General features: G+C 37.9%; 1 protein-coding gene and 1 long non-coding RNA gene across 2 annotated transcripts in view; one reads left to right on the top strand and one right to left on the bottom strand.

The window, feature by feature from the left end:
- vwf (von Willebrand factor) overlaps window positions 1-10,582 on the bottom strand; it is a 30,825-nt gene extending 20,243 nt beyond the window's left edge. The window contains exons 1-19 of the mRNA XM_038268923.1: window positions 10,430-10,582; window positions 10,283-10,334; window positions 10,042-10,185; window positions 9,708-9,810; window positions 9,397-9,605; window positions 8,818-8,939; window positions 6,255-6,474; window positions 6,064-6,186; window positions 5,871-5,982; window positions 5,747-5,793; window positions 5,531-5,667; window positions 5,278-5,416; window positions 2,514-2,614; window positions 2,234-2,429; window positions 1,940-2,155; window positions 980-1,226; window positions 794-888; window positions 514-665; window positions 330-433 (exon numbers count right to left, since the gene is read on the bottom strand). Coding sequence (XP_038124851.1) covers window positions 330-433; window positions 514-665; window positions 794-888; window positions 980-1,226; window positions 1,940-2,155; window positions 2,234-2,429; window positions 2,514-2,614; window positions 5,278-5,416; window positions 5,531-5,667; window positions 5,747-5,793; window positions 5,871-5,982; window positions 6,064-6,186; window positions 6,255-6,474; window positions 8,818-8,939; window positions 9,397-9,605; window positions 9,708-9,810; window positions 10,042-10,185; window positions 10,283-10,334; window positions 10,430-10,435 — 2,525 coding nt within the window. The 5' untranslated portion in view covers window positions 10,436-10,582. The remainder of the gene's footprint in view (window positions 1-329; window positions 434-513; window positions 666-793; window positions 889-979; window positions 1,227-1,939; window positions 2,156-2,233; window positions 2,430-2,513; window positions 2,615-5,277; window positions 5,417-5,530; window positions 5,668-5,746; window positions 5,794-5,870; window positions 5,983-6,063; window positions 6,187-6,254; window positions 6,475-8,817; window positions 8,940-9,396; window positions 9,606-9,707; window positions 9,811-10,041; window positions 10,186-10,282; window positions 10,335-10,429) is intronic.
- Window positions 6,091-9,897, top strand: LOC119772486. The gene is made up of 3 exons (XR_005279261.1): window positions 6,091-6,417; window positions 7,525-7,587; window positions 8,846-9,897. It is a non-coding gene; the product is annotated as an uncharacterized LOC119772486 (long non-coding RNA).
- Window positions 10,583-12,987: the final 2,405 nt, after the last annotated feature.

Below are 12,987 nucleotides of genomic sequence, written 5' to 3'. Positions count from 1 at the left end.
GATTTCATTTGTTTGAGAATAGTGGTTTCAGCCAATACTGAGAAGGTTATTCAAGCCAGACCTGGCCAGCCGCGCGGGTTTGCTGCATTCATATGCTAATTAGGGCCATTAGTACAGCTGATCGCTCTCCACATACGTCATGGTCCGTTTCCGACAATTTGTGGCACGACAAACGCGGACAAGCACGGGTTGCAAATTGTCGGAAACTGACGAAAATCAGGCAGATCTGCGGGAGTTTACGGGGGTTTACGGGGACTTAGGCTTAGACTTAGGATTTAGGCTTTTCTATGTACCTTATATGTAAACTATACATTATATATACTATTCACCATGTGTTGCAGTCAACGGTGATGCTCCGTCCTGGTGCGTACGGTCTGTTGTTATGGTAACAGGGACACTGCTCTGGTGGGATGCAATCTCTGCGGTGGCGTACCTGAAATCAATTCACCAATCGATCTCAATGCTTCATTTCTTTTGGGTGTTTAACAACAATAAAGCAAAGACACCACTTACTGTGCCTTGTGGACATAGGCAGCCAGGGATGCAGGAAAGACTGACACATGGCAGGTCCAGATTCTGGCAAGTTCTGGCACACTCTAGCCCCCTTTCACCTGAATTACACTTCGCATCAACAAGTGGAGGATAGCACTGGGCTGACCGCCGCACTGCAAAGAAGATTTTGTAGATTTGACTGGATAATTAAGGGATCTTGCACAGTTGTATAAACTTGAGAAGGGAAAAAAATTGTGAGTCTAAAGAAGGAAAAATAAACAGAAAGACTTGAGGATTATACCTCTGGATGGCACCACGTCATCATCATAGAAGAGGTCAGAAAGAAATGATGTCATCTCTGTGGAGCTGCAACGCATAGCTCCATTCTTACAGTAGCTAAAAGGACAAAAAATAAAGGCCCATGACAATAATGCAATTAAGCCTTGGATCCTATCAATTGTCTGCATTTGAGGTTGGAGTCACATACCAAATGCTGTTGTGATCTGCATAGACATCACTAGGCTGGTATAGCTGTCCATCGTGCAAGCAGGGGCACATGTCAGCAGTCACACACTCTCCAGAGGTGCTCAAGTATTTTCCAGCCGTACAGAAACAGCCCTCCTCACACACCCTCTCCCCCTCACAGCCAGGCTCAGCACCAGAGAGGGAGCGGCATGTTCGCTCACATGCACTCCCACAGGCTTCATACACCTGGCCTACAGGGCACTTCATCCCTGAGAACATCATATCAGATTAGAATTTTACATATATTTTAATTTCATTTATATTTTAACTTAATTTATATTTATATTTTTTTACACACAGCAGCTTCAACAGTGAAAATACCATACTTGTTTTTTTTTTGTTTTTTGTTGGTTGATGTAACAATTGTCCAGGGCTATACAGCATGCAAATACAGACAGATGGTCTTTGTTAAAATATGTATTTTCTTGTATGTTAAGATCTGAACAGAAGTTCAGCTAATCTGAGCAATTTTGAATGTACTGTATATGCTTTTTTTTTCTTTTTTAATGTACAGAATCAGTTAATTTTGTTTGTCTCTTTGTCATAGATCTGAAAACTGTTTTAGCCTTAGATAAAACACACAGCTTTTGGTTACAGCAAAGTAAAGGATTGTACATCAGTGATAAGATGCATCTTAGCAGTAGTATTTGCTCATAGAAAATTACATTTATGCAAATAAAATAAGTGGTCAAATACACTACAATATTTTGCGGGGTGTTTGGCTTTTAATAATTCAAGAACAGTAACTGACTTATGAAAAGCATCGTTTAAATTTTCATGACAAAAAAATTGCAAAGTTAAACTTTGGGTTTAAAAATGTAGGCACAGCCCACAATGACTGTTCATTGTAAACATTAAATTAAATGTGTATCTTGGTCATGTTTCAATATAAAGATGTAACTGAGTTCAAAATGAAAGGTACCACAGAGTGAAGGGGATCTCCAGTTGAGCAGAACTCCTCTTGCAGAGCAGGTAGCTGCATAAGCAGCCAGAGCAGAGCAGAGGCACTGCTCACTGTCTTCACAGGCGCATACATCATACCGGCAAAACCTCTGGAATGGAGCAGGATTCACCAAAAAATGGCATGAGCTGAACATGTCTGACATGATCACTGCACATGCCTCTTCTGCAAAATGCACTGAAAGAGCCAGATAAAGATAATGTTGATATTTATTGTTTTTAACAGATTGCAATTCAATGGGTGTCCAGACGATACCTCTTTTTGGGTTTGTTGCACATGGATCAGGGTCAGACTTGTGAGTAGATTCACAGTCTCCATTGATCCTCCATGCCTGCCCAAAAGCCTGAGGACTTGCTTCAACCAGCCCAGAACCAGACAAGAAATCATCACCATGGTTCCCATTGTAGTTCCCGCAGAGACCACAGGTCTGTCCAGCCCATCGTGGTCCTAGCTGGAAAAGGCATTCAACGTTTAGTTCCACCGGTTGCTTAGTACTCTGCATCAGTATTAGCACCAAAAACATTCGTATTCAAACCTTCAGAAGAACACGACCCCGACCGTCCCAGTCCAGACGGAGGTCATCACTGAACTTCACTCGAACAGAAGACTGAACTGATCTCGTAATATGCAGGTGGCCTGAAAGGGATTCATTAAGAAATAATGTAGACATCTTTTGAATTGAAAGATATTTCAATTAACGGTTCCACAGTGAGAAAATCCCTGCATATCTGGACCATTGTTCTTGGCTAATAAGTTATAAATATAACATGAAACAACCTACAACTGTCAAAAAAGCTTTTACATACAGTATATATATATATATATATATATATATATATATATATATATATATATATATATATATATATATATATATATATATATATATATACACTATATTGCCAAAAGTATTTGCTCACCCATCCAAATTATTGGAATCAGGTGTTCCAATCACTTCCATGGCCACAGGTGTATAAATTCAAGCACCTAGGCATGCAGACTGTTTTTACAAACATTTGTGAAAGAATGGGTCGCTCTCAGGAGCTCAGTGAATTCCAGCGTGGAACTGTGATAGGATGCCACCTGTGCAACAAATCCAGTCGTGAAATTTCCTCGCTCCTAAATATTCCACAGTCAACTGTCAGCTGTATTATAAGAAAATGGAAGTGTTTGGGAACGACAGCAACTCAGCCACGAAGTGGTAGGCCACGTAAACTGACGGAGCGGGGTCAGCGGATGCTGACGCGCATAGTGCGAAGAGGTCGCCAACTTTCTGCAGAGTCAATCACTACAGACCTCCAAACTTCATGTGGCCTTCAGATTAGCTCAAGAACAGTGCGCAGAGAGCTTCATGGAATGGGTTTCCATGGTCGAGCAGCTGCATCCAAGCCATACATCACCAAGTGCAATGCAAAGCGTCGGATGCGGTGGTGTAAAGCACGCCGCCACTGGACTCTAGAGCAGTGGAGACGCGTTCTCTGGAGTGACGAATCGCGCTTCTCCATCTGGCAATCTGATGGACGGGTCTGGGTTTGGCGGTTGCCAGGAGAACGGTACTTGTCTGACTGCATTGTGCCAAGTGTAAAGTTTGGTGGAGGGGGGATTATGGTGTGGGGTTGTTTTTCAGGAGCTGGGCTTGGCCCCTTAGTTCCAGTGAAAGGAACTCTGAATGCTTCAGCATACCAAGACATTTTGGACAATTCCATGCTCCCAACTTTGTGGGAACAGTTTGGAGCTGGCCCCTTCCTCTTCCAACATGACTGTGCACCAGTGCACAAAGCAAGGTCCATAAAGACATGGATGACAGAGTCTGGTGTGGATGAACTTGACTGGCCTGCACAGAGTCCTGACCTCAACCCGATAGAACACCTTTGGGATGAATTAGAGCGGAGACTGAGAGCCAGGCCTTCTCGTCCAACATCAGTGTGCGACCTCACAAATGCGCTTCTGGAAGAATGGTCAAAAATTCCCATAAACACACTCCTAAACCTTGTGGACAGCCTTCCCAGAAGAGTTGAAGCTGTTCTAGCTGCAAAGGGTGGACCGACGTCATATTGAACCCTATGGATTAGGAACGGGATGTCACTTAAGCTCATATGTGAGTCAAGGCAGGTGAGCAAATACTTTTGGCAATATAGTGTATATATATATATATATATATATATATATATATATATATATATATATATATATATATATATATATATATATATATATATATATATATATATATATATATATGTATGTATATGTATGTATGAAAATGTTCTTATGCAGGCTCATATATATATATATATAAATATATATATATATATATATATATATATATATATATATATATATATATATATATATATATATATATATATATATATATATATATATATATATATATATATATATTTATATATATATATATATGAGCCTGCATAAGAACATTTTCATTCTATGCCTTTTTTTATGTCTCTTTATGTCTCTTTGAACCCACAGTTGGCCTCAGCAGAAGGCTGCTCACACTTAGCCTGGTTCTGCTGGAGGTTTCTTCCTGTCACTGCATGCATGCTCGGTATGACGGATTGCTTTGGAGTCGATGACAATGCAAGAGAGTTTCTACTGTTGCCACATACTCATCCAGAAGGAGAATGTCCTGCAAAGTCAATGACTCGATGACTCAGCTGGGTTTGTTTATTGGAAAATATTTAACCAGTCAGACTTTATGATTCAACTGAATTGTGTCTGTAAAGTACCTTGAGTATACATCTTGTTTGGAATTTGCACAGTGTGTAAGTGTGAATTGAACCACATTTATCCAAAAGAATGGATTCAATTTTAAAATCCCAATAGGAATTGGAATATGTCCTAACCTGTAGAATCAGACAGTCATTTAACCAGACCCTGACTGACAAAGTATTAGGGAAATATCTTCAAAAGTGTTCGAATAAAGAAGAACACATTTACGAAAATACATCTTAACATTAAAAACAGACAGAGGTCACAATTCCTCCTTAATGATATAAAAGATACATTCTGTTTTAGAAGAGTTTGATGGCAGTGTTTCCACCACAGCATGTTATCTAGTTCAGTAGGTATAGACTTTCTTTTATGGTGCCAGTTTAGATTGAGAGTGTTTTTCTTTTGAAAAAAAAAACAGCAATGTAAAAACAATATTTATTCAGGTGGTACTGTCTGATATTTGTTTAATAATATGAAACTCTGGAGTGTTGAAAAAAAAAAATTGTACAGTTTAATTTGACTGAGAGTGAAATTTGGCTCCACTTCCATATGCCAAAAATACACACCATGATTCATTGGGGTTTGGATGTCCATACTGTTGACATAGACGATTCCTCCATGCTTGAGTTTTACTGTCATGTCCTCCAGAGAGGGCAGACTGAGTGTCACTGAGCGTGTGCACACAGCATCCTGATCATCTGCACACTAGGACAAGAAACAACCAAAAAAGGCTTCTTAACCATTCAATCCATTTTTTAATCAAGAAAATGTTACAGGGGGGCAAAAATATCATGAAATAGGCGTAAAAACATGATTTACCTGCACATTCTCAATTATGACTGAAAACTCATTATTTGTACAGTCCTTTGCCAGGAGATACTGACAGTGGCCAGTAAAGGTGAAATATTTGTTGTCAAAAGTCTTGAAGTGAGACTGTCCAACAACTAGGCATTCACCTACACAAAACCAAAGAGGATGTAACACCTGCAATCAGCTGGACAGGGCATTAACAAAATGCATGAATGTGGTGCTCACCAGGGCATTCTTCGTTGGTACATTCCCAGGACCCATGGCGGCAAACACTTGAATAGCAGATAAAATATTGGTGAGGCAGCTCAATGGGATTACTGTTTATGAATTGGCTTATTCTATGATTTACCATGTGTTACAGTCTTGAGAGATGGTAGATCCTGGAGGGAAATGTCGTCCCATGTGTGCGCAGGAACACTGAGATACCTCCACACAGCGATTTCCATCCAAAACCTTTCCAGCTGAAACACATGCACATGTCATGTTAATGCTGGCAACACTACAACACAAGGCAGAGTTATATTTAGTGTGTGAGAGCTTACTAGGGCATGTACAGCCATCCACACATTCCTCCTTACAGACCTCCTGTATGTTGAGACTATGGCAGGTGGTGGAGCAGGACTTGGTGCATTCACTGTACTGCATGCCTATCGGGCACTTGGGAACTGCAAGACACATTGAACATTTTACCTCACAACCTTTTTTAATGCCTTTTCAGATTGAACAAACTTACAACACTGGGCCTCCTCCATCCAGCCATGCAGAAGAATCCCGTGAGCATGGCATGTGCGAGCATACTCCAGCAGAAAAGGACAGGAGCAGTCTTCTGCATTTTTCTGTTCACAGTGGCAGGCCTCCGCCTGACACAGCGACAGGAAAGCATCGGGAGACACCAGGTGGGAGCAATGGAGGAACACGCTAGAGCTCTGCAGTACACTGCAAGTGGACAAAATCTGCAGAATCAGACATGAACATTCAGTTGGTCATTTATAAAAACGCAACACTTTATTTTATCCAAATATTTAAAAAAAAGATGTTGTTTAGATTGAAAATGAAAAATATAAAAAAAATGTTAATCAAAGCATACATTTTAAAAAGGTCTGAAACATTAACTTTCTAGTTTTTAACAACTTTAAATTGAGAAAAAAATTATTTTGTCAAAGGTTGAAACAAGTATCACACAATAACCCTTATAGATACTAAAATAATCAATTTAATCAGTATTTATTTATTTATTTTTTATATATTTTTTGTTTTTCACAAGCTAGGGTTGGTAAATAATTAGGGGTATTGATGTTACACCTGTTTATTTTATAAACGGCAATTTGAGAGAAACAGTAAAATTTCTATTTCCATATTTTCCAACTTTTAAAATATACGATTTGAAAGCAATGGGAACATAATTAGTTGAAATAATAACTGGAGAAAGCTTTTCTAGGTGAATTTATTCTTATCTCGACTTGTTTAAAATTATTGACATAAATCTTATTATCCAAAAATTTTGTCACAGTTATTTCAAACTTCTAGTGTCTTATTTGGATTCAGAACAACCCAAGGTATTATAGAATTTTCAAGGGAAGGTAGATTATCACATAGTTTGAAACACAAAATGTGTGGTGTGCATTTTCACTCATACAACTTATCTATTACAATTTGAAGCCAAATCTCAGAGCAATTTTTTTATTTTTTTTTATTTTTATTTTTTGTAATTCCTTTGGCTTTTGTCTCCTACAGATTTTAATCAAGAGACTACATTTTGATATTTTCTTTAACTTTGCAAAAATAATTCAGTCAGACAGACTGAATGGTGAAGGTATGTAAATAATAATTTCAGGTCCTGCTATACAGTCCTAAATGGATTTAGACAAGGGTCATTTTAAAGTATGAATATGTTTTGATCTAAACAATGCTGACTGAATGATTAGGAGAAACTATGACTATTATAAACTTTTCAAGGAGCTTTCTTCCATGATCGTTCCTTTCTTCCCTTTGCTCCTGACCAGCTTCCCTGCTCTGCTGAAGAAATATATCCCGACAGGATAAGGCTGCCACTACCATGCTTTGATGTAAACGAGTTTTCTGAATGTTTCAATGGAAAGAACTTACACATGAGTTTTTAACAGAGGTGTCAAGTAACAAAGTAAAAATACTTCCTTACTTTACTTAAGAAGATATTTTGGCTATCTATGCTTTACTGGAGTAATAATTTTTTAGACACTACTCCTTAAACTTTCTTGCAATAATATCTGCATTCCACTCCTTACATTAATTTTTTTTTTTTTTTTTTTGTTACATTTAAGCCATTTTTTGTTATGGCCTGTTAATAAATAAAAAATAATAAAAACCATCAAAATAATTTGTTTCCTCTTGACAATTATTTTTTTTATGATTGGACGTCAACTTGTTCTTCCCCTCATAGAAAAATAAATAGCTGTTCAAGATGATGCAAAGTAAAATTTCACATTATTGCAATTAGTAAAACAAATAAAATTAAGTATATGGAAGTTATCATCCAAATTGTAGAAAAAAGTTTCCTTTAATAGGTTAGTGCAATGTAAGGTTTAAAGCGTCTTTTCTCAACATTGTTTTTCCTGTATTACTTTTACTTTTATACTTTAAGTAGTTTTAAAACTGGTACTTGCACCAGTTTGTTTTTACTTGAGTAAAAAGATTGATATTCTTATTTCTTTAAAAGTTTTTTTAAACAGTAGGTTTATACTTCTACGTGAGTAATATAAATAAATGCTTTTGAAACCTCTGGGTTTTAACAAATGCTCCCCACATTTTTCTTCACTGGAAAAATAGAGAATCGTAACCATTTTCCTTTTGCTTTACATTAACACACAACTTTGTGTCAGCATATAAAAAAAGGGAAATAAAGTGCCATAATTCTAATTTTTAATTTGACAGATAATAACTATATTCAAAAAAACCCACTGTAAAATAAAAAGCTGAAAGAACAGATATAACAGGAAGTGGTGCATACTCTTGAATTTTCAAGATGTTGTACTTTTTGATTGAAACAATTGAGATTTCCTACTCATTAAAATTCCTAACAATTAGTTAGTGTGTCATTGTACTATAGTTTAACATTAAAGTTACTTGTGATACACACATGGAAAATTTTGCAATAGAGTAATTTATTTAGCAAATTGAAAGAGACAATTGGTGAAGTTCAGATGTTGTCAGATCTCACATGAACCCTTTCTATTAGGGTTCATATAAATTAATATTTATAATCAGATCAACTTGATGACATTCTTAAAAATGTTGATGTGAGTGTGATTGTCTGTTACCGCTGCTGTCCCTTTTGTGCTGTTACAGGATTGGGTGGGATCAGAAACCCGTCGACAGGCTTGGTCAGCTCCCTTCATTGCCCAGGAGTTTGCAAAATCATAACTATCCTCTGTTAGAAAGCCTGAAAGCACAGAAACATGTAGACGAACGGACATAAGAGATGACAGATTTGCTCCTTAATCTCACCATACCACAATTGTCTTTGCTTGCTTTTACTGTGTTATCTTTTCCTGTACTCAGTGGCTGCTGTTCCTGTTGCTGAGTGCTGGTGACTCAAATCGTTTCCTAAATTCCAGTTATAATGAACTCTCCTTTGTTCAGCTTTAAAACTATCAGCTAGACAGAAAATTGCTTTAAAATTTGTCTCATTTCAGTAATTCAATTTCAAAGCGAGAGAGAAGTATCATATATTTCAAATAGAGTGACATTTCCTGTCATTATTTCTGGTAATACTGCTGCTTTTGGTTTACTCAGGAAAAACCCTAATTATAATTCTCAGAAAACCAAACTTTTAAATGAAGTAAGATTAACTGAATCTCAGAGTAGGATCTACTGAGTATATCTCCTAATTCACCTACCCTCCTGAGCTGTGTATTCATCATGTGGAACTGCATTGAAGTTGCCACAGAGGCCACAGGTGCGGTTAGAATGGCGTTTGCTCAGCGTCAGGGCAATGTTGGCAGCATTATCAATGGTGACAGTGAAGCCAAACTCTTCACTCCAGAGCTTAAAAAACCCAAGCTCTGAGCCCGCAAATACAGAATGAGACGCATACGGAAGAGAGAGTCTGTTAAAAGGGAATAAAAAGAACATAGATGATACTTCATTCATTATAAATGCCTTTCTTTATTATTTTTGTGCATATTTTTTCTTTTGGATTTTTTCGCACCTTTTGCCTCCTTCAGAAAGTTGCCCATCTATTGACAGGTGCAGCTCGAAGACATCACCCAGAAACAATGTGGTTCCTGTTCTTTTGCCATTTTGAAAGTCACCTGTGGATTCAAAGCCATTTTTTTTACATCAGTAATATGGCTAAATAGTCATAAAAACAGCAATAGGATTTCCTGCTAACAAAAAAAGAATGCCATTTTCTTGATACATTCTACATCAAATACTTTTTGGTACCAATATATAAGGCAGGCTATACATTTGGAACACACATATTTATTTATTTATAGACATAGCTATTTGTCTTTTGAATTAATCCTCTATATGGGACTCACCTAGGAGTGTGAAAGACTGATGGTTGCAGTCCCCTGCCAGAAGATAGCTGCAGTCTCCAGGAAACTCATATATAACCCCATCAAAGGTATGAATATGATGTTGTGCAAAAAGACTACATCTCCCAGTCATTCCTGCCACGCATGCTGGATACACAATACACAAATAGGTGCAAAGTAGATACTGAGAAGGATATGATGCAGGGTTTATCATCGAAAGAAAGAGTTTACAGAAAACACTGACCTGTTAGCTGCAGAAAAACAAAAATATCTTGCAGATATCTCTTAACCTGCACCTAAAAAAAAAAAAACACAAAGGTTTGACTCTCACCATAAATTGCTATTCTCTAATTAATGAGAAAATTCATACACAGCTCCTTGTCGGTCCTACCTCCATCGCTCCAGATGCCACAGAGAAAAAACTGAATATCAGGACAAACACAAAACCCAAGTTTAGATCTTACATAGTCATGATCAATAACTACAATGGTGACCGCGCAAAGATACGTGGCTTCAGTAGAGGTTCTGCATTTTAACAGAGGTCGTACCCCCGCCCAGCTCCAGAGAGGTTTCCTTGAAGGGCACTCCCCCTCACCAGGTTATGTCAGGGAATATCATTCTGTCCACAACTTGATTCCTGCAGACTGCCACCATCAAACACAACTTAGCAGGACAATGCCAGGATGTGCCCCCTGATCGCCAGGCTGAGTGATTAGTCCACACATAACGCATCTGCGTCGGTGCCAACCCAAACAACTCTGGTGGAAAACACTCTCACCAGAGATATCTCACGCAATAACACTGCCTCTGTGGTGCCCTATGCATGTACTCCTGACTTGGTTGCACCAGAATCCCACACAGACATATACTGGGAGCGAGTGATGATAAACACTCTCAGGTCAAAACCTTTGAGATTATATGTACTCCAAAAATAAATAAAAAAAACTCTTTGAAATGCACACCAATCAATTTCTTGATCTATGATTGCTAAACTGTTTTATATGTCTACTTCTTTTGAAGCACCTTCTCAAAAATAAAGATGCAGTTATACTTTATACATCTTTACATCTTTATAGGAGATATTTGGCTTTAAATTGCATTCTATTTTTATAATATTTTTACCATGATTATTTTACACTATCGTAGCTTTCTTGTTGGTGTTTCCTTTTCCTATGCTTCCTTCCTAAAACACTTTTGCTGTTTTTAAGGGTCTTGTGTAAAACCTGATCTGATTAGGTCTGGTTTAATTTAGTGACTCACTAATGTTGACATAAAGTTCCTGCAATCTCAATATTTTATTGGCTCGAATAATCAAAGGTTGACTGTTTAGAAAAAAATAACTAGAAGGATGTAAACATGTTCCCTCATGCTTCTTTAGATGAGAGATGCAGCTTTTACATTTTTAGAATATAACTCCACCTTTTAAGCTGATCGAAGTATCTAGGAACTCTCTTTTAATAATCTTTTTTAAATCCTTAAGTTAATCCTTAAATAGATAAGAGTATATATTGATGCATCTAAATACCAAGATTTTAGGTCTAATAAGAAAATGAAACAGATTTCAAGAAAGACTATTTTTGTATCATGCCTTGGAATTATTTGTGTCACCTTTGATTTGGGGCTGTGGATTTCAAAGTATGATTTACTTCTGTTGTGTTGTCGCTAAGTTAATGTATTCTTAGAAAATATTATTTTGCAAGACAAATTTATGGATTCACTGATCATATGGGAGTTAAATTTTAAAGATTTACTGATGCCGCCAAATGATTAGTTTTAGGATAAATATAGGTTATATATTAAAGTATTGAACACACTTACTGAAATGTTTTAAATATTTTGTAAAAAAGCCTTTGTTGGCAATGACAGTTTCAAGATGCCTCAATTGCATGCTTTGGTCAGGTGTGATTTTGGCCCATTCTTCCAAACGAACATACTTAAAGTCTTGAAGGTTTGGTGGGCCTCTTCTATGAACTATGATCTTAAGTCAAGTTCCATAAATTTTCTATTATATTCAAATCAGGTGATTGGCTGGGCTGTTCTAGTAGCTTTATTTTCTTACTCTGAAACCAACTGAAAGTTTCCTTGGCTGTGTGTTTGAGGTCCTTGTCTTGTTGAAATTTTCACCTACTTTAATCTTCATCATCCTGGTAGATAGATTTTTTTTATCTAGAATTTCTGGACATTTTTCCATTCATCGTTCCTTCAATTATCTGAGGTTTACTAGTACCATATGCCGATAAACAGCCCCATGCCGTGATATCCCCACCTCCAAACTTCACTGTCGGTATGGTGTTTTTGACGTGTTGTGCAATGCCATTTGACATCAAGACATGTGTAATATGGCATCCAAAGAGTTCAATTTTGGTCTCATCTGACGACTAAAATCTACCAGAAATTCACAGGCTTGTCTCAATGTTACGCAGCAAACTGAACATGTCATGAAGCGCGGACAGAGGGACCCAGTATTCAAGTAGAGACAGTCAGTAGGAAAGTTCAAAACGTTTATTAAATAATAAAACAAAAAACTAAAGTGGAGCTGTGGCTCGCGGACACTGCAGGATGGGGAGCGGGGCACTGCCCAATCACAGAACTCTGCAGGAGAAACACAGGTAAGTGACCACGATCATCTGACAGATGATTATCTGAGTTGGCCACTTACCTGGTTTAACAGTCCAGTCCTAGAATGTCCCAAAGTGCTGCAGTCTCAGAGGATATGCTGGAAGCCGATCCTGGTCAGCGATCCAGAACAGACAGGAACAGACAGGGACAGGATCCAGATCGGGCAGGAACAGAAACAGGTGGCAGGATCCAGACTTCCAGGCATCCACAGGTTCCCAGGAGGGTTCAGAGTCTGACAGGGTCCTAAAGCGTGACCTGGTGGTCACGCACAGGAGCAGACAGGATTAGGTGCAGATGAGCAGGCTCAGTGGAAGAGGGTAGCCGAGACAG

The sequence above is a fragment of the Cyprinodon tularosa genome, unplaced genomic scaffold (assembly GCF_016077235.1).
Source record: "Cyprinodon tularosa strain WSP-4 unplaced genomic scaffold, ASM1607723v1 ctg71, whole genome shotgun sequence".
Classification (NCBI taxonomy): domain Eukaryota; kingdom Metazoa; phylum Chordata; class Actinopteri; order Cyprinodontiformes; family Cyprinodontidae; genus Cyprinodon; species Cyprinodon tularosa.
This window is presented reverse-complemented; position numbering and strand designations above follow the sequence as displayed.